The 21,901-nt window shown below is 50.2% G+C and overlaps 1 protein-coding gene across 2 annotated transcripts in view; it reads left to right on the top strand.

Annotated features, from left to right (window-relative positions):
* The window catches only part of RNF220 (ring finger protein 220), a 247,497-nt gene that overhangs the window by 188,456 nt on the left and 37,140 nt on the right, over positions 1-21,901 (top strand). For both annotated transcript variants that reach the window (XM_033226697.1, XM_033226696.1), the window contains exon 2: positions 21,637-21,769. In XM_033226697.1, coding sequence (XP_033082588.1) covers positions 21,637-21,769 — 133 coding nt within the window. The remainder of the gene's footprint in view (positions 1-21,636; positions 21,770-21,901) is intronic.

Below are 21,901 nucleotides of genomic sequence, written 5' to 3'. Positions count from 1 at the left end.
AGAAGGAAGGGAGAAACAGACCAACAGACAGAGGGAGAGAGGGCGGAGGGAAGGCGCTGCCTCGAGCCGACCCAGCCTCAGTCGTGGTATACTCCCCGAATTCCTTCCTGCAGCCCCACTCTGTGCTTAGAACCAAGAGCTAGGAGAGCAAGGGTGCCTGGGATTGGCACCTTTCAGCTAGGGGGAGCTGGTGGTGGCAGGGCAGAGAGGCCCATTGCGCAGCTGGTAACAGGCTGTGCCTGGCCAGGCCTCCCAGCTGCCCCTCTGTCTCAGGCCCTTATTGCACACAACATCCAGCCCAACCCCCTACGCAGCTGCCTTCCTTATGACACAGGCCTGTGTTGTCCTGCTGGCCACTGACCACTGTGCCTGGGGAAGGGCCAGGCCTTCCGGGGAGGAGGAACTCGAGAGCCTGTGGGCAAAGCCTCCCCCAGGCTCCCAGATTGGCAGCCCAGGCCCCCTGCACTCGCAGGCCCATAGCTGCTCTGTGATTCCCCACCCAGGGCAGGAAGGCATGCTGAGAGCCACTCTGCAAGTCCCTGTGCTTTAGGTAGTACACCCTCCTCTCACTCATTTGTTAAAGCAAGGGGGAGGTGAGTATTGTCATCCTCAGTCTCTAGGTGGGGAGAAGAAGAGTCAGATGGGTTACAGCATTTGCCCAAAGACAGATGGCTAGCCATGCTTCCAGGTGCTTTCAAGACCAGGTCTCCCTGATGCCAAAGCTCGTGTTCTGCCCTCCCAGGCTCCTTGCCTAACTCCTGTTCCCTATGTCAGCCCAGCCCTGGCCCTGGCATTCTGCCTGTGATGGAGCCACCAGGATAGGACGCAGGGAATGGGAGTAGAGGGGGATGCCGTGTGGAGAGAAATGAGGATACAAGCTTGAGGAGAGAGGAAGGTGTTTTTGATGGGGGGATGGGCCCAGAGCTGCCATGGTGTCTCTGCCTCTCTCTTTTGGTCACAGAAGCCCAGTAGGCAGCCACAGAACAGATCCAGGAGCAGACCGTACCCAACCTTCTCTCCCAACACAGACCCAAGCCTGAGCCAGCCCACAGGGACCCACCAGTTTGTTTGGCAAAGCCCTTTTCCCTGTACAATCCCATGCCCTAGACCCGCAGAGGGCAGGAAAAGATGAGACCCACTGTCCTATCACAGTCCTGAGAAGGATTACTTTGACCAGATGTTTTCAGTGTAGGAGTCAGAACACAGCATTGGACTGTTAGGAGCCCAAAGTTTCATTTTTCAGCCTTCTACCAACATGACCTCAGGCAAGTTTTCCCTTTCCCTATCTAAAGAAATTTTTCATATCTAAAGTGCTAAATATCACAAGATATCAATAATAATAACAGGCCAGGGGTGTTGCCTCATGCCTGTAATCCCAGCATTTTGGGAGGCCAAGGCAGGAGGATCACTGGAGCCCAAGAGTTGAAGACCAGCCTGGGCAACATCATGAGAGCCTATCTCTACAAAAACTAAAAACTACCTGAGCATGGTGGCACAAACCCATCTCCCAGCTCCTCAGGAGGCTGAGGTAAGATGATCATTTGAGCTCGAGAGTTCAAGGGTTCAGTGAGCTAGGATCGCTACTGCACTCCAGCCCGGGTGACAGAGTGAGACCCTGTCTCAAAAAATTTTTTAAATGATACAAAATAAAATAAAATAAAATAATTTTTATTACTTAAAAATCACAAAATGTGAGACTTAAAAGGGATAAACTCTTGGCCGGGCATGGTGGCTTACACTTATAATTCCAGCACTTTCGAGGCACAGGTGGATCATTTGAGGTCAGGAGTTTGAGACCAGCCTGACCAACATGGCGAAACCCTGTCTCTACTAAAAATACAAAAATTAGCCAGGCGTGGTGGTGGACACCTGTAATCCCAGCTACTTGGGAGGCTGAGGCCGGAGAATCACTTGAGCCTGGGAGGCAGAGGTTGCAGTGAGCTGAGATGACGCCACTGCACTCCAGCCTGGGCAACAGAGTGAGACCCCATCTCAAAAAAAAAAAGGGGGGGGGATAAACTCTTAAAGTCCAGTTTTAATAACCTACCACCCCTGCAGGAATCCACTTCTGCACTACCCAGAAGGGCCAGGCAGCGGACAGAAAAAAGAAGGTGAAAGGCCCCCAAGAGAAACTTTGATTTGAAAAGAAAAGCCCTGGAGGGCGCTTTGCCTGCCCCCATCCCTCCTTGTTACTTCATTCCTTCCTCCTCCCTTCGCTCCCTCCATCCTACCCCCTTCACCTGCACTTGGGGCTGGGTTAATGGACATGCTTCCTCCCAGCCTCCCCCACATCCCAGGAAATGGAGCCCATCGGGCAGAGCAGACCCACATGGGGTAAGGCAGGGACAGAACTCCTTTCCCCGACAGAAATGGCCTTGCAGGGAGAGTCTGGGGAATGCCTATTCTCAACTAGACTGCCAAATTGCTCTTTTCCTTTGTCTGGGGCAATCCCTAAGCTCCCTTGCTGAGTCCTCTAAGAGCCTGATCCAGGCATGTTTCCCCACACCCTAATACCCCACTGCCCTGGCTCAGGCTGGTATCCAGAAGAAAGTATGGTAGAGGACTAGGAAGGTTATCGAGAGGCTAAGGGGGCGTTCGGTCTTGGGCAGGACTGAAGCAATCAATAGCCCGTTGGGAACTGGGGTTAATTGGGGAATTTGGATTGGACTGGATTGAAGTTTAGGGCTTGGGCTAGGAGGTAGGGCTGGGTTGGCTCAAAGTACTGGGGTTAGGTTAGGTTCAGAGCTTCTCTAGAAACTGCCCAACTCATGCTGGTCTAGCTAAGCCCATCTCCAGAAAAAAAGAGGGGCTCTACCCTTGGCCTCTGATTCAGGGCTTTATTTAAAGACACAGGAGTGAGGGTGAAGATGGGCTTTGGGAGACAGCAGAGCCAGTGCCTCCCCACTATGGAGCTGTTTAGTTAGGACCTTGCTACTCAAAGAGCATCCACAGACCCACAGCACTGGTTTCACCTAGGAGCTTGGTAGAAATGCAAAATCTTGGATCCACTCTAGAGCTGCTGAATCAGAATCTGTGTTTTAGATTAACCTCCAAGTGTTCCATGCACACTTAAAGTGTGAGAAGCTTGGTGAAGGCTTTGCCTGAAGGAAGGCCTGAGGTAGGAGTGGGAGGCAAAGGGGCACCCAGCACCTCAGCCAGCTCCGGGGCCCCTGCCTAACACCCCCTACAAGTGCTGGAGCCACAGCGACACCTACTGGCCACGGGCACCTAGGCCACCTCCTCCAGGGCGCCCAAGCCCTGTGGTCCATCTGGCCCAGTCTGTCCTGCACCCTGAAGCTGGCATTCCTGAGTTCTGGGAATCTGGCTCCCTGGGACAGTCTAGCGGAGCAGGTACAGGATGGGCCAGGGCTCAGTGCAGAGCAGGGCTGTGTGCAGACTGGGGCTCTGGGGCCACAGTGTGAAGAAGGCAGGATCAGTAAGCAGGTGTTTTCTCAGGTCACATCCCCAGCCCTAGCGTTCTCTCCAGACTCAGCAATACTGAGCACGTGTTTGTCTGCTCTCTTCACTGAAACCCTCAGCCAGAATGGACAGGGTACAGCTTCCCATTCCAACCAGCATCGAGCAGATGCCCTGTGAGGAGCAAAGATTTTTTTTTTTTTTTTTTTTGAGACAGGGTCTTGCTCTGTTGCCCGGGCTGGAGTGCAGTGGCGCAGTCTCAGCTCATTGCAAGCTCCACCTCCCGGGTTCACGCCATTCTCCCGCCTCAGCCGCCCAAGTAGCTGGGACTACAGACGCCCACCACCACGCCCGCCTAATTTTTCTGTGTTTTTAGTAGAGACGGGGTTTCGCCATGTTAGCCAGGATGGTCTCGATCTCCTGACCTCATGATCCGCCCTCCTCAGCCTCCCAAAGTGCTGGGATTACAGACGTGAGCCACCACGCCCGGCCAAGGAGCAAAGATTTTTGAACCTATGTCTACATGACTCTTCCTGGAAATGGACTTTTAGGAAGGACAACAACTAAAAAGCAACTCAAGGAAGGGGACCAGGTAGGATATTTCCACTGTAGTGGTTGCTAGAGACTCCCATGAAAGAATTCTAAGTCAAAAGGGGAGACTGAGGCCAATGGGCAGAGAAGTAAAAAGATAGAGAAGGGGCTGAGTGCGGTGGCTCATCCCTGTAATGCCAGCACTTTGGGAGGCTGAGGCAGGTGGATCACCTAAGGTCAGGAGACCAGCCTGGCCAATATGGTGAAACCCTGTCTCTACTAAAAATACAATAATTAGCTGGGTGTGGTGGCAGGCACCTGTAATCCCAGCTACTCGGGAGGCTGAGGCAGGAGAATCGCTTGAACTTGGGAGGCAGAGGTTGTAGTGAGCCATCGTGCCATTGCACTCCAACCTGGGGGACAAAAGCAAAACTCTGTCTCAAAAAAACAAACAAAACAGTACAGTGCTTTGCAGAGTAAGCATTTGATTAGTGTTACCACTTCCCTCAGTCTCAAAAAAAAAAAAAAAAAAAAGATTGGGAAGGAAGCCGACCCACTTCCAAGGCAAGGCTCAGCGGACCGATCCCAAGTGGCCTGACTGGCCTGGGGAGGAGAGAAGGGACTCTTTCTGGGCAGCAGAGAGCCTCCTCTCCCATCATTCCCAAATGCCAGTTATTGCTGGATCCCCTCCCTCTAGTCTGCTCTCAACTATGAGGAGTTTGCCCAAGAACTAAATGAATGTGATTGCCCACCAGTGTCTGCCATTAGTGGTGATTAGTTAAAACATCAGAGTCTAAACAGTCAATTGGTTCTAATAATTAATACTGTGGCTCAGCTGTGATTGAGAGAGAACAAGAGAGTGGGAGAGAGGGAGGAAGGAGGGTAAGGGAGATGGAAAAAGAAGAGAGAAAGGGATTGGCAGAGGAGCCGCAGCTCTGTAGCTACCATTTCCTGACCCGCATGCCAGATGCTATGCTGTAGAGTGCATCTAGCTCCAAATTCTGTGCTCTTTCGAGACATTTTATGTAAGTTATACCACCAAGGTATACTAATCACCCTGTTAGGCAAGTATAATTATTATCTTCTTTTTATACGTAAGAAAAAGGAGGCACAGGAAGGTAAAAGCTAGCAGATGCTCAGTAATAATTTTGTGAATGAACAGATAAATAAATGAATGAAGTAGCCAGAACTGAAATTCAAACCCAGGTTAGCATGGCTTCAAAAACTTTGGGGGGGAAAGGGGTAAGGAGGGGACAATTTGAAGAGACAAAGGAAAACAAGACAGAAAATGCACATCCTTCTCTGTCTCAACATACATACACGCCCTTCTCTGTCTCTCACACACACACACATACACACACACATACACACAGACACAGACACATGAACCTCTCTCACGCTGTGCCCCTCCCTCTCATCCACACCTCTCACATTCTTTTCATACACAACACGTCTGTCGCTCACCCCTTTCTCTCATCCCCCCTCCCACACCCACTCTTGCACACACACCTTTCACATGAACATCTCCCAGATGGCTCCGGCACACACACGCACCTCTCTGTCTCATAGAAGCCTCTCACACGCACATATTCACCCCTCTCTCAGCCACACTTTTTTATTTCTCCTTGCACACTTCTTGGTCTTTCTCAGACTTACATGGACCTCTTTCTCTTGTGTACACACCTCCTCTTCCCAGCGCCCTTGTCTGTCTTCCTCAGTGCGCTATCTCCAGTCTCAAAGAGTATTTGGGAAATGAAATAAACACACACCTGTCTACCTCCTTCACGTACAACCCCCCACTGTCTCCTCACACCCCACCCCACCCACCTGTCTCTCTCTCTCTTGTTCTCTCTCGAACACAGGTGTACACTTTGGGACGTATCCTGAAACCAGACCCCTCACGCCCCCTGCCCACCCCCTCCAAGAGTCAGGCCTCCAGATGTGCTCTATCTGGCTAGACTTGCTAATCTTTGAACTGTCTCCAGATCTTGAATGGTCATGTGGACTTTCCTGCCTGGTGATGGGGAGGGGGAAACAGGGAGGGGACTAAGCAAAGAGTCCTCAGTTATTCTGGAGCAGGTTCAGCTCGTCCCCACCCCTCCCCAGGTCATGAGCAGCAGCAGGAGCTGCAAGCGAGCAGGATGGCTGTGTGTGCATTGCTATTAATCACCCCTCCTGGTCCGCTAACGAGGCTAATGCGGTAAGTGACAATAGCCCATCTTGGTTCCTGATTTAGGGGCTCAGGACGGAAGCTGGGCTCCTGGGAGTGAAGACGTGAATTCTCCACGACACTAAACCTTCAAATAAATCTCCTCCAGTCAGAGAAGCCCAGGGCACTAAATCCCACACGCCGGTAATTGAAACCCTTAGAGCTTTCTTGGGTAGGGAAATTGCTGAGCGAGAGAGAGAAAGCGTGCAGCCGAGGGGTTCCGGTGGGGCACGGGCCCACCGAGAGGCCTGCAGAGGGCTCTGGGATAGAGGAGCCGCTGGGGACCCTGTAGGAGCACGTGACTGGCCGTCTGTCCTCGTGTGCATGTCTGTCAGTGTTTCTAGGCATGGGATTTTGCTGTCTGGTTATGTTCACATGGTCACTGCCCACCCATTTCCCACCAGGTCTATGAACACTTAATATTTTGGTAAGGAGAGCGGTTCTGGAGCTTCTGTCTTTTGAGAGCTTCTACACTTTGACACTCTTGGGGCCTCTGACTCTTACTGACCATGAAGCAAGGCTTCATTTAAGCAAAAGAAGTTTTCCGCATTGCCCCAATTGCCTTCCTTCCCCTGTTCCCATCTCTCTCACCCTCACACTTCCCCCACCCCACCTCTCTTTTTTTCCAGGCATTCTCCTGCAGGCCCTTCACTCCCATTCGCTTAGTCCCTGAATCATTCAACAGTTACTAATACCCACCCTATGCCAGACCCTATGCCTAGGGTCCTGAGTGTCCCAGGATGAATCAGACAATCTCTCTGCCCTTAAAAAGCTCAGTATCGGCTACTCTGGGCACACTGCCTACGGGGTAGCCCTGCTCCACAAGGAGCAGTAAAAAATAAATAAATAAAACAAAGAGCTCAGAATCTCCCAGACAAGACAGATGAATAAACAAATAATTGCAATATTATATGATGTATGCAATAATAGACGTATAGACATATGCGGAACATAGCACGAAAAAGAGAGTAATTAACTATCAAGGAAGGCTTCAAAGAGGAAGCATTGTCTGAGTGTGCTCTTCAAGAATAAATACGGCTGGGCACGGTGGCTCACGCCTGTAATCCCAGCACTTTGGGAAGCCGAGGTGGACGGATTGCTTGAGTTCAAGAGTTCAAGACCAGCCTGGGCAACATGACCCAACCATATCTCTACAAAAAGTTAGCTGGGTGTAGTGGTATGTGCCTGTAGTCCCAGCTACCCAGGAGGCTGAGGTGAGAGGATCACTGAGCCTAGCAGTGGAGACTGCAGTGAGCTGTAATTGTGCTACTGCACTCCAGCATGGGCAACAGAGTGAGACCCACTCTCAAAATAAAAAAGGAATAAATCACAGTTAAAAGTTGCCCACAGGGAGATGATGGCATGGGCATGAGCATTATTGGCAGTGAGAATGCCAGATGAAGAGCTACATTTTGTCCAGCCAGAGCACACACTATTGCAAGATGGGATAGGAGACTGGAGAGGGGCTTGTATAATAAAGAGTTCAGAATGTATGCTGTGGCTTTGGGAGCCAGGGAAGGACCTTAAGCAGCAGAATGATATGATCTGATTTGTGTTTTAAGAAGATCCTTGTAACTGTAGGGATGGAATAGATTAAAGGGGAGAGAAATACATGAGGAGACCTAAGAGTAGGGACTGAATATAAAGATGCTTGAACTAGGGCAATGAAGAAAAGAAGATGGTTCTGACCAGTACTTAGGAGGTAAAAAACAGGTAAGATGTTGACTTACTGGATGTAGAGACTGGAGTAAAGAGTAAAAGTTAAGATTGTCAATTTAGGGAGGTCTCTGGATAGTGGCACCATTCACCGAAACCAAAAGCAGGAGGAGGACAGGCCTAGAGGAAGGTAAGTCCCATCTCAGACGTGTTGAGCTTAAAGATCCTTTGGGACATCCAAGCAGAGCATCTTCTACGCAGTGTTGTACATGGCTCAGATTGGAGGTACAGGCTGAGGGAATGAAACCTCAGAGTTTCAGAGATCACACATAGAATGTGGAGAGAGGGAGAAGTGAATGATGACAAGGGCAATAGCTAACATCAGAGGCAGCAGAATAGCGTGATTAAGAGCATGCATGGGGCTGTGGTACTACATAAGTCTCACACGGCCACTTACCTCGTAACCATGGGCAAGCTAAGAACTTCTCTATGCCTCTGTTCCCTTACTTATAAAATAGGGATTAGGCTGGGCGTGGTGGTTCACGCCTGTAATCCCAGCACTTTGGGAGGCCGAGGTGGATGGATCACCTGAGGTCAGGAGTTCAAGACCAGCCTGGCCAACATGGCAAAACCCCATCTCTACTAAAAATACAAAAATTAGCCAGGTGTGGTGGCGCACACCTGTAGTCCCAGTTCCTCGGGAGGCTGAGGCAGGAGAATCACTTGGACCCGGGAGGCAGAGGTTGCAGTGAGCCGAGATCACACCATTGCACTCCAGCCTGGGTGACAAGAACAAGACTCTGTCTCAAAAAAATAAATAAAAAGTATAGTGCTTGGCACAGAGTAAGCATTTGATTAGTGTTACCACTTCCCTTCTTCCTCATCTCTTCAACAAGTACTTATCTATCACACCTCAGCTTGTGTGCTCTTCCTCAAGGAAGCCTGTCTAGGTTTCTCTGAACAAAGCAAATCTCCATATTACAGGCTCCCGCAGCAATGTTGACCTCTTTTTGGCACAATTGCAATTTTACAATTGTACTAGTATTTTATTGCACCTGTTCTCTCACTAGACTGTGAGCTCCATAAGGACATGGATCTCATTGTATCCCTAGACCCCGGTATATTGCCTAGCACATGGAAGGCACTCAACAAATATTTATTGGACTAATATATAAATATGACTGGAGTATCTATTGTGGATGATCACCAAGGACCTCATTGAGAGTAGTTTCCATAGAATGCTGGGGATGAAACTCAGGCTGTGATGAGTTAAGAAGTGGTTAGGAGGCAAAAGTATGGACAGCAAGCAAGAGTCTTTGGAGCATCTTAGGTGAGAAGAGAAGGAGAAGAAAAGGCCATTAGTAAAAGGGTGCCATATGGAAGAGAGAGCTGGGTTGTTGAGGTTGATGTTGCTGTAATATGGGAGAGACGCGGGAGTTGATATGCTGATGGAGAGAAGCATGAGGAAGGGAAGGAGAAGATGCAGTAGAGAGGGAGAACTTGGCGGCTTTCCCAGGGAACACAGGCAGGATTGGGATTGAAGCCCAGGAGAAGTGATTAGGCTAAAGTAGGAGGATGCCTCTTCCACTGAAACTGGAGGGAGCAAGGAGGTGAGAGTAGATCCATAAGCTGAGGAAATTCATGCCTAAGGACTAAATTTCAGAGTGAAGGAGGAAGCAAGGCCACCTAGCAGAGAGAGGGGACAGGAGATGGAGAGGCGACTCAAAATAGTAAAATATTATTGAATTGTCTCTGTGGGAAAGAGGAGACAGAGCTGACCAAGAGCATGTAAAAGGATTGCTTAGTGGTGCTGAGATTGGAAACTGTGAATTTTTATTGGCACATATCTGCATGGTTTTGTGATTTTCCCCAGCTGTGCTTAGCCGCCTGCGTGTCTGAGACAAAAAGGAGAATAGTTGGGTTGTGGAGAAGGCAAAGGAAGTAAGAAGTTGAGTGTGTTGGCAAGATGGTGTTGAAGGTGCACAACGGGCCCGGGCTAGCATCCATGAGTATGTGGTGGCTTGGGAGTTGGGAGAAGGGAAGAGGGAAGAGCAAGTTTAATGGGTACAAGGCTTTGAGAGGGCTTGGGGGAGAGGGAGTTCCATCACAGGTCCTATTTAGGTTGGTGACAAGGATCTCCAGGAGGAAGTCAAGTACAGGAAAAAAATAATAGGAGCTGAGGGGGTCAGGACAGTGATGGGCTTGGGGGAGAGAGGCGAGTGTGAAAGTCCTGGGTGAGTGTAGAAAATGGTAGGTAACTGACCTCAAAGAGTCCAGAAGGTGGAGAGGCAATGAGCTGGAAGACACTGAGCCCACCTTCTGGCCTGTGGAGCATGGAGTTGAGAGAATAAAAAGCCTGTACTGGAGAGGACCGCAAGTGAGTGGCAGCATCTCCAGGTTCCGGGGAAAATGAGTAGAGGAAGTAAAGGGAGTATCTAGAGACTGCAGATGGAGAGTTTATTGATATGGTCCTGTGTCCCAGAGGTCATGCTGGGAAGGTAGTGGAGAGACATCAGTCGGAGCCATCTCCACCACTACACTCTGTCCACCGCAACCCTCCCAGAACTGCCTGCATCTCTAGCCTGCCTTCCCCAACTTGATGTCTCTCCTCCTTCACTGACTCCCAACTCCACCCCACACACACATACCGCTCATCCCATCCACCCCACACACACATACCGCTCATCCCATCCACCCCACACACACATACCGCTCATCCCATCCATCCATCCATTCTTCTTCTTCCCACACTCCTCCTTATTTCTCCCCTCCCCAGACCCTTCCCCTGCCCTGCCCCACCCTATCCGGCCTGAGTGAGCAGGAACCCCTGCACCTTCATTTCTCAGGTCACTGCTTGGCTAATGGGCTATTAATTTGCTCAATCGTCCCCTGTGAGGCAAACTCAATTTCTGCCAGCCAGTCGTCCCTCCCTGTCGACAGCGTGATTGATTGGAGGAACAGCTGTCACCGCCCGGCTGCCTGCTCCCTGCCTCCTTCTCTCCGAGTCCGCACCACCCCTCCTCCTCGGGCCGCCACCCTGCGCCCACAGAGGCAGCGCACCCTGCCACCTGCCCAAGGATCTGTCGCCAGCAATGAAAAATGACAGAAATATTTAAGGACAAATAAGGTTTCCCAACGCAATTGAAAATGATTACAGGCAGCTACAGATGGGGCCAATCTGATGCGCAGCAGCAAATCAAATCGAATTTCCTTATCGGCGTATTATTTTAGGCGTTATCTGGCACGTTGATGCAGTTATCAATTCAATTTCAGCCGCCGGTCCGCTGTTTACTGTCTCGCTTTTGCTGGGAAAAGGTAAACATGCTCAGCCCAGCAAATTAATTTCTGGCTGAAGCCAGAGGCTGCAAAGAACTGCTACCCAGGACCCACGGCCCCCACCTTGGCCCCGGGCTACAGTGGGCCAGGCCAGAGCTCGCCCAGGGAGCAGAAGCCCCACTATTTGCCTGCCCAAGTCTGGCCCCAGACCCAAGCAGGATTCAGAGCTCCTGGGAGGCTGAGGTGACCGTTGTTGGCTCCGGCGCTGCTGCCAGGGAGAGGTGAAGGTCTCCCATTAATTCCCAGCTAAAAATGACAAATTCATCTTGGACGACAATTAAATGAAGTCAGTAATTGATGCTAATTGATCTCCAGATGCGAGGGCTCCCCTCAGCCTTAGCAGCACGTGCCTGGCTGTTCACTCTCCCCATCCAGCCCTTCTCTTCCTCTACCTCCCTCTGCTGCTCTCAGTCCTTGTTCCCTCCCTAGGGTTCTGGGTCTCTTAACCCCTCAGGTGTGAGGGAGGCAGCTGGCCTGGGATGTGCTAGCAGGCAGTGCCTGAGGCCAGGCAGCTGGCCCATTGCCCATCCAACCCTGCAGGCACTTGTAATCGGTGCCCCACGGTCCACCCATCAGCCTGGAAAGCAGGTAACACTGCCCTCCTTGGCAGCTCAGGATTTATTGCCCACAGCTGCGGAGGTTCCCACTTCATTTTTATAAGCTCATCGTCAGAACCAGCAGGGGGTAAAGCACACTTGAAGTTACTTTCCTTTAAACAGTACAGTCTTAGCATTTTGGCTGCATGGCAAGGAAGGCATGGGAGAGAGTGGAGTGTGTGGGCAGGCTAGGGAGAATAGGCAGGTATAGTGGGTCCACACCTGAACATATGCATAGGAGCTCAGGTGTTTGTCTAAATGCAAAAAAATACCCACACCATGTGAGCACCTGTGTGTGCCAGTGCCAGCACAAGCATGTGTCCAGACACTCGAGAGGATGCATGTGCAGGTCCACATGCGGATATTTTCCAGAATCAGGCCCTTGACTGTAGTCTCTGAAGCCTAATCCCAAACTCTGCAAGGCCCTGCCTGCCCCACCCACCACTGGCCCAGCCCAGCCCAGGGAGCTGTCTGGAAGTTATTAGCTAAAGAAGGAGGGAAACTGAATTGTAGCTCCATAAGAGGAGAGAGGCTGTAGTTATGTTTGAAATAGCCAAGGTCATAGGTGTGAAACAGCTGTGGCCCCTGAAGCCCCGCCAGTCTCTGAACAGGTTGGCTGGTGCCTTTGGCTGGAACAAAGGCTCATGGGGCCAAGGGTTTAGCTTCTATGACCAAGACTCAGTGAGCTTGCTTGTGCCTTGGCCTGGAGCCTTTGGCTCCAGCTCGAGCCCAAGTCTGAGCCTAAACCTGTCCACAGACTGACCTCACCTGGCTGTCTTGCAGATGTTTGCCACTGGCCACCCAGGAGCCATGTCTGGCTCAATCCAGGCACCCTCTATTGCTAGAGACAGTGAATAGCATCCATTACAATAGGAATCAGGCTCTTGTACCTGGAGCTGGCAGGAGGCCATGTGGAATGGGCAGTGCCAGTCTGAGCTTCTGCAGGCAGAATGGAGGGAGAAGGAAAGATGGCAAGGGTATGTAGGTATGAATGTTTCACACCCGTATATTATATCTAGGTATGTGTGTCACATATAAGGAACCTCATGCTGTGTCAGAGGGTCTATACGTGCCTTATAGAAGGAAGAGGAGCAGATAAAGAAAAGCCTATATAGGGGCCGGGCGTGGTGGCTCACGCCTGTAATCCCAGCACTTTGGGAGGCTGAGGCGGTGGATCACGAGGTCAGGAGATCGAGACCATCCTGGCCAACATAGTGAAACCTCATCTCTACTAGAAATACAAAAATTACCTGAGCGTGGTGGTGGGCACCTGTAGTCCCAGCTTCTCAGGAGGCTGAGGCAGGAGAATCACTTGAACCCAGGAGGCAGAGGTTGCAGTGAGCTGAGATCATGCCACTGCACTCCAGCCTGCGACAGAGTGAGACTCCGTCTCAAAAAAAAAAAAAAAGAAAAAGAAAAGCATATATAGAAGGGTAGATGACCAGACTAGACCAGAGTCAGGGTGGGACAAGGAATCAGAGAGAAGCTCCATGGCATCTCCTAGTTGGCATCTGCCTCTTTGGGGATTTAGCAAGGTCAGTGATCACTTATTCATTAATTCGAACAATATTTATTGATTTCTACTATTACTATGACTATTCTCTCACTTTGGGCTATGCCCTCTGCTAGATGCTGGGGCTATAGCAGGGAACAAATTAATTTTTGCCCTCAGTAAATTTACAATCTAAAGAAGGTGACAGAATCATAACAGGCAGTAATAAAACTGTGACAAGTGCTGAGACAGAAGTAGCACAAGAGGCTTCGGGAACACAGAGGAGGCACCCAGTACAGTCTGGGGGAGTCCGGGAAGGCCATGTGGAGGAAGGAACCCTAGGTTGAATCCTAAAGGATGAGGAAGAGTTAGCCAGCTTGTGCAACTAACCCCTGTCCTATCCTTTTTAGTTGTTTAGCAAGCCCAAAGCAGAAACAAATAGGCCTATTGGGTTCCAAGTGACTCTGGAACTGCTGAAAATGTCACCTCTGCCCCACAAGCACCAGTAACTACCCTGGGGTCTGGGCAAGAGGGTGCACAGCTGTTCCTAGGACATCCCTGGGCACCAGAGGAAAGCATGGGCCACGGCTAAATACATATCTCTCCCCTGCCCGCCCTACCCCCACCTCCTCAACCAGGGATGCCTATTAATCCTGACAAATGATGACTTACGAACATGTAATGCAAACTGATTCATCATACATTCAAATCCGCCGCCCCGCCCCAGCGGGAGGCCCCAGCCAGACAAGTGTATTACACGGATAATGTATTTGACGTATTAATAAAACCAGCCGCATTGCTCTGGCCCGGAGACTGGGGAATGCCAATATACGATGACAGATCACATATTGATGAAATCCAGATGTTTGGAATCATAGTCTTGGGGCCTCGTTCATATTGACTGAAGGTAAAAAATGCCATCTGTCAGCATGTTAACTCTTGCTGTCCCATACTCAGCAGAAGCGCCAATCATAGTTTTAAGAGAAGGAGGAAGGGACTGAGTGAGGGGAGAGTGGATGAGTAATTAGGTGGTTTGGATGGATGACAGGTGGATGAACTGGAGGGTAGATGGTTGTGCTATGGATAAGATGAGTGGATGGGACACTTTTCATGCCTTGTGTTCTTGACCTCTCAACAGCATTTGACCTTACTAAGGACAGTAGAGTCCTTGAAACTCTTCCTTTCTTGGCTTCAATGACATCACACTTTCTTTGTTTTCATTCTGCCTCTTGGCTCTTCCTTCTTAGTCCTTGATGCCTTAAATTTCCTATAACTGTAAACCAAGGTTCTATTCCAGATACTCTTCCTAGTGTATTTTCTCTCCCTAGGTGATCTTGCCTACTCTGAACTTCATTCACTTATTTATTCAATAAATATTTATTGAGTATTTACCATATGCCAGACATTGTTCCAGGCACAGAGGACACAGTGGTGAGCTTTGGTTCTCTATGTCAGTGTCTCCCAGGTTTAGAACTCTAGCTCTGGCTCACATACAGTGCCTACTCAGGATTTTCACATGGATGTCTAATAGTTCCTCAAACTCAGTACATCCAAAACTCAACTCATTTTCTTCCTTACCAAGCCTGCTGCTCCCATTCCATAAGTTGGTCAATGGTCTACCACCTAGAAGTTGCTCAAGCCAGAAACCTTAGAGTCATCCTTAACTCTTTTCTGTCCCTTAACTTCCATGTCCAATCCATCTGCTTCTATTCATCTCCAGCATCGTCATGCTAGAGCAAGCTGCCACCGTCTCTCCCGAGTTAGTGAGATAACCTCCTAAATAGCCTTCCTGCACTTGCTCTTGCCCCTTAGACCACTGGCTACTTTGCAGTTAGAATAATCTTTTTAAAATGCAAGTCTGATATATCACTCCCCTGTTTAAAACTCTCTGATGGCTTCTTGTTGTATGTTAAAAAAAAATAATAATAACCAAAATCACTAATGTAGTTTAAAAGTCCTCCAGGATGTGCCCTCTCTATCATCATACCTCAGCACTCTGCCCCTCACTCACTCTGTCTGCTTCAGCCACACTGGACTTTTTCTGATTCCTCACTTAGGCTCTTTCTCCTTTGTATCTTCAAATGTGCTGTTTTCTTTTTGTTTTCTTTTCTTTTTTTTTTGAGACGGAGTCTTGCTCTGTCGCCCAGGCTGGAGTGCAGTGGCGCAATCTTGGCTCACTGCAAGCTCTGCCTCCCGGGTTCACGCCATTCTCCTTGCCTCAGCCTCCTAAGTAGCTGGGACTACAGGTGCCCACCACCACGCCTGGCTATTTTTTTTTTTTTTTTTTTTTTTTGTATTTTTAGTAGAGACGGGTTTCACCGCGTTAGCCAGGATGATTTCAATCTCCTGACCTCGTGATCCACTCACCTTGACCTCCCAAAGTGCTGGGGTTACAGGCGTGAGCCACTGCCCCCGGCCAAATGTGCTGTTTTCTATCTAGAGCTCCACTTCCCACAATCACCGTTTGACTGGTTCCCACACATCCTTCAGCCTTCGTTGAATGTCACTTCCTTCACCTTCCAGACCAGATGATATATTCCCCTAGTTCCGTGTACTTTTTTTTTTTTTTTTTAAAGACAGGGTCTCACTCTGTAGCCCAGGCTGGAGTGCAATGGTGAGATCATAGCTCACTGCAACCTCACACTCCTGGGCTCAAGCGATCCTCCTGCCTCAGCCTCCCAAGTAGCTGGGACTACAGGCATGTGCCACCACAGCTGGCTAATTTTTTAATTTTTTTGTAGAGACAGGGTCTAACCGTGTTGCCCAGGCTGGTCTCCAACTCCTGGCCTTAAGCAATCCTCCCACCTCGGCCTCTCGAAGTGCTGGGATTACAGGTTTGACCCACCACACCGGCCCCACGTACTTTTCTTTTCCTAAAACCAATCTGGGGACAATTGTTTCATGTTTCCATCCATAGTTAGGTCCTAAGCTCCCTGAGGGCAGAGATATGCCTGTTTTCATTATTGTCTGGCATCTGTGCTATAGCGACCCCTAGTGGTCATCCAGTAAACATCTGTGGAGTCGTATTGAATCATTAGCTAGGTGAGTGGGTGGGTAGGTAGGTAGGTAGGTAGGTAGTTGGGTATTGTTCAGGTCTGGACTCAGACAGACCTGGATTTAAATCCCTGCTCTGAACTTTGTAGCTGTCACCACATTGTTCTGAGCCCCATTTTCCTCATCAGTGTGACAGAGACAGTAACACCTACCTCATGGAACTACTGTAAGCATTAATGAGGTAAAGTATGTGTAGTACTGACCTACAGCCAAATATATAATGATACTTGATAGACAGTTGTTATTATTAAAAATGGACAGATAATGGATAGATGATAGTTGGATGGACAGATGGATACACCACCACATAAACCAATAAACAGATAAATGGGTAATGATGGATAGGAAGAAGGAGCTCCATGGGGGCCAGAGGAACTAGGACCAGGGCACCTACTGAATGGTAAAAGATCTGGATCATAGAAGGGAAGAAGGCCAGATACAGGCAAGGCAGGGCAGGTGTCAGGATGGGGCGGATATTGGCACAAACAACAGACTTTGCCAGTGTTACTGGAGGCACTAATGACTCCTCCCTTGTACACAGCCCTGATTTCACTGGATCTTCACAGAAGTCCTGGGAGTTAGATATCATTCTCCCCATTTCATATAAGGAGAAATGAAGCTCAATAACATTAAGTGATTTGCCCAAGGTCACACAGCTAGCAAGAGGCAGCTCTGTTGAATTCTGCTTGAAGTTCCTGTTTCTTGGTCACTAGGAAATGGAAGCCCTTCCATTGAAGAGGTAGGGGTAGGACACACATGTGTACAGATAAACACACACATATACCCACACACATACTCTTAAAAGCCCCAGCCTCCATGGCCATCTGTCATTACAGTCACCCTCACCCTCATTTCAACCCTCCTCATCCCTATTAGACACCAGGCAGTCAAGCCATGCTTTTTGTGGTCTGTAGAGAAAAGATAATAGAGATGGGATTTGTTGCTTGGACAAGCAGAGAGGTGAGAATGGAACTCTCATGCAGCAGAACTGGGCAAAACCAAACAGGCCAAGCCAGAGAGGCAGTCACACGGTGGGGAACTGCAAGGCCAGATGTGGGTGAGTGGTCAAGGAGGGGAGGGCTTTCCCTTTGAACGAGACCCCTGGCCGCTATATGTCCAATTCTTCACCAGGCTTCGCTGTGGAAGATGGCCGGGAAGGAGTAGGCTGTGCCGGCCCTTGAGTTGCCTGTTCCCAACGGTCAACCATTCCCAACAGAGGGGGGCAGCAGAGGGCTGATCTAGGACCCCAGGTATCTGAGGCTTTGTTTTGAGGTGAGAGGGCTAGGCCGGCTGGAGCCTGGTCCAAGCTAGAAAGAGGGCTGCCTTGGCATGACCTCTCCTCTCCTCCTCAACAGGCCTGTCCTTTGCAGCTTACCATCAGTCACTCCCTGTTGAAGCCTCACTGTTGTCCAGCAGGAAAGGTGTTCTAGCAGCTCAGCAAGGAAAAGGGACTCTCTGGAGGTCATACAACTTAGGGAGCCTCCAGGCTGGGACCTGATTCCCCTGACTCCCAGCCCCTGCCTCTACAGAATCGCCTCTCCGCTCTTGGAGCTGGAGTTGCCCTGTGTCAGGCTGAGGATGGGGTCAGCGCCCCTCCCCTCCCCGCCCTCCTCCTGCTTGCGGGGATACCTGCGGCAAGCAGAGAAGTGAAGGTGGCAGGCACTCCGTGGCTGGGGCGGTGGGGAGGGAGGTGCGGTAATGAATGTGGACGGGAGGCGGAATGAGCGATCCATCTTTGCATGGGAGGGAGGGGGCTGCGGGCGTTCCCCCCACGCACTCACACACTCAATCAGGCGCTGTCAGACCTCCGGCCGCCTGGCATTTTGGTGAAGAATCTCTCAGCTAAAAATTGTTGTCAGTCCCATTTCCTCGTTATCAGTGCAAGGGCTGAGGCAGCGCCCGGGGATTAGCAGGAACGGCGAGCGCCCGCACCCGCCATCCTCTGCCGATAACACTGGGCCTCCCGCGTCACCTCCCCCATTCATCATCTTTAGCACTGACAGCCCATCCCAGTCCGTGTCCCCATCCCCATCCCCTTGTGCTTCCCGCATCTCCCCACTATGCTGCTCAGCCCGGCTCCTGACCTCCTGAGGGAGCAAGGCCTCCTGAGGTGGGACAGGATTCAACTGAGGCCTATGTGACCTAGACCTACCTGTGGCAAAAGGGTTTGGCTGACTTTTGGGGGTTGGGGGTGTCATGAGCTGGAGAGAGGAACACTCGAGAGGACACCTGCTGACAGCCTGCCTCTGGTGGGCTTGGTCTGCCCACCTGTGGTGCTGCCAGTAGTATTGGAGAAGGGATTCCTGCATCCGATGGGCAGCTGGACTAAGGATTCCAGGGGCCTCGCCATCCTGAAATAGACTCCCAGATTCTGGGAGCTGCGGAAAGGAAGAGCCAAAGGATGCTTCCTCCCAAGCATAGGAAGAATATGGGGTTGAGGGCTTCATTTCCACCCCAGCAAGACCACAGCCCCCTCCTCTTGGCCATCCCCAGCGGTTTTATGGCCCGTTTTATGGCCACTGTAATGGCCCAGGTCAAAAGCTTCAGGGAGCTGTATTCTGGGAATTATGCAAACGAGGAGCAGGCCCAGGGCCAGAGTATGGATTTTGTCATTAAACCTGGGCAGGCCATGTCGTTAGTGCAGTAAAACCCACGTCATGACCACAGGTCTCAATATAAAATTATAGAGAACACAGCGGGGGAGGGGACACAGGGGGCCCATGGCCATGCTGACACCTGCCACTCTAACCCCTGAGAAAATGGGGGTGGGATGGAGGGCAGAGGCTGCAGAGTCCCTCTGCTGATCCCTGCCAATGCTATTCCTGAAGCTTGGAGGCAGAAAGAGGGCCTGTTGTCCTGATAGGAAAACTGGGGCCAAGCTCTGAAAAGTAGAATGTCCCTGTGGCAGCAAAGCAGATGAACTGAGTACAGGTATGTGGGAATGCTGACACCTGGTCCCCAGGCCTGGAGTGAGACATCTGGGCTCCAGGAACCCCTAAGAGCCAGACTTGGTATACCAGGCTAACGGGGGCTGAACCCCTGATATTTCTAGCTCAGCTCAGACCCCATGTCTGGGATCCACCTCTTTCTCCATTCTCCTCTCTTACCATTGCCCCCTTCAGACCCCAGCCCCTGCCTCAATTATCTGTTCCAACAACCTGTCAACTCCCTAACTCACTCCTTGTGCCTCCTGCTGAGCGTCACCTCACCCACAGATCCTGCCAACCTTGCTGGCCCCTTCCCACCCTCCCACGAATCCTTCATGTCCTCCTCATAGTTCTCGCCAGCACTGACTGCAGTCATGGGCTCTCTTTTTGCCTTTCCTATTAATTTGTGTTCTCCTCAAGGCCAAGGATGCATTATATTTATCTCTGAGCTCCAGTTTCTCCTAGAATAATACCCGACAGAAATAATTGTTACTTGTTTGCTGAGTGAATAAAGTAATGAGATCAAAAGCTGAGTACAAAGGTCTGTGTCCCATTCTGAGCCTCAATTGCCCTAGCTGTAAAGTAAAGATAATGGCCTGGAGAATGTCTAGGGTCTTGTTCACCTGTGAGATTCTCTGGCTAACTGAAGGTAGGAGCAGAGCTGAGACTGGACGCCTCATCTCCCACCTCCCACACCTGGGCCATATCTGCTGCTGTTACTCAGAGCTTCCCTCCAGCTGTCCCCTGAGCATCCGAGGCACAGCCACCTGATCAGTAGGACTTCCTCCCCTCCTCAGAGACCTTGCCACACAGACTGGAGCCTCCTGGATGGCTGGAGCTGCTGTCCCAGCCCTGCAAAGGTTATCTGGCTTCTAGGACAGTCTGTTCTTCATTCCCACCTTTCTTCTTCCCTTTTCTCTTTTCCTCTCTCTTGCTTCATCGTGGAGCATCTAGGCTATGCCAGACCTGATATAAATTGTCTATAAATATAAAGATAGATAAGAAATGGTCTGTCCCACAAGGAACTCACAACTTATTCACTAACTCATTCATTTGCCTGATATACTTCTAAGGTACAGCTTAAATTTCACTTCTTTGGTTAAGCCTTCTCTTTTTTCCAGGCCTCAAAACACACACCCAAAATGAATTCCTTCTTCCTTTGAGCCCTCAGATGACTCTTATCTGGGCATCCAGGGGAGCCGTAATCATCCTCAGTCTGGTGTCAAAGGGAGGTGGGTTTTGTGCTCAGCCTGAACTTGAGGCTTCCTCAAGTACAAGGTTGCTAGATTTAACATATAAAAACATGGGACATCCAGGTAAATTTGAATTCTAGAAAAATGATAAATAACTTTTAGAATAAGTATGTCCCATGTAATACTTGGGACATACTTATACTAAAAAAAAATCATTATCTGAAATTCAAATTCAACTGGGCATCCTGTGTGGAATCTGGCAACCCTACTTAGGCAACTATCTTGCTCATCACTGGCATGGTCTTTATCTCTCCAAAAGCTGATTTTGACCCCCTCCAGGAACTGGTGGGAAGAAGAAGAAGGAAGGAAGATCTGGGCTCAAACTAAAGTCCTTTGTGCAGTCAGAGCATCCATGGATATGCAGGAATATTTCTAGATTAATAGGGCTCCCCAACCTCACGCCTGTAAGCAGAGGCTACAGAGCATTGCATGTCCCCATGAGTGGCAAGAGAGGCGTTTAAACATCCCAACCAGCCAGGAGCAGTGGCTCATGCCTGTAATCCTAGCACTTTGGGAGGCCAAGATGAGAGGATCACTTGAGGCCAGGATTCGAGATCAGCCTGGCCAAAATAGTGACACCCATCTCTATTAAAAATAATAATAATAATAAGGCCAGGCACAATAATCCCAGCACTTTGGGAGACCAAGGCTGGCAGATCACTTGAGGCCAGGAGTTTGAGACCAGGCTTACCAACAAGATGAAACCCCATCTCTACAAAAAATACAAAAATTAGCCAAGCATGATGGCACACGCCTGTAATCCCAACTACTCAGGAGTCTGAGGCAGGAGAATCACTTGAACCCAGGAGGCAGAGGTTGCAGTGAGCCAAGATCATGCCACTGCACTTCAGCCTGGGCAATAGACCAATACTCTGTCTCTAATTAATTAATTAATTTAAAAAAGAAAAAAATAGACATCCCATGGGGGATGTGCCCTAATAGATTTCTGAGAGGGGTGGCTGGCTGAGGAGGTACCATTCATGGGCACAGCCTCTGGAGCTGCAAGGAGGAGGGGTGCTTGTGGGTTCTGAAACCCTTAGGCCCCTCCTCTAGGCCAAGAAGCCCTAGAAGGCAGCAGCAGGCTCAGGTTTCAGGACTGAGATGCTGGGTCTGCCTCCTGGACTAGCCCAGCTTACATGTCTGTCTGTTCTTCTCCCCTCACCAGGTAAGAAGAAAGCAGCAGCATTGTTCGACAGCCAGGCCCCAATTTGCCCCATCTGCCAGGTCCTGCTGAGGCCCAGTGAGCTGCAGGAGCATATGGAGCAGGAACTGGAGCAGCTAGCTCAACTGCCCTCGAGGTAAGCCACCTGCCAGGGAGCCTGCCTGCTGGAGGCAGGGTTCTGGCCCCCGGATCCCAGGAGCAGCCGCCTGGCCCATACCCCAGCCCCTCGGGAGAGGACAGGACCCTGCCACCCTTCTCTACAACTCTG

This window comes from Trachypithecus francoisi, unplaced genomic scaffold, assembly GCF_009764315.1.
Source record: "Trachypithecus francoisi isolate TF-2019V2 unplaced genomic scaffold, Tfra_2.0 Lachesis_group12, whole genome shotgun sequence".
NCBI classification, from domain to species: domain Eukaryota; kingdom Metazoa; phylum Chordata; class Mammalia; order Primates; family Cercopithecidae; genus Trachypithecus; species Trachypithecus francoisi.
Note: the sequence above shows the minus strand (reverse complement) of the source record. Positions and strands in the feature narration are given on the sequence as shown.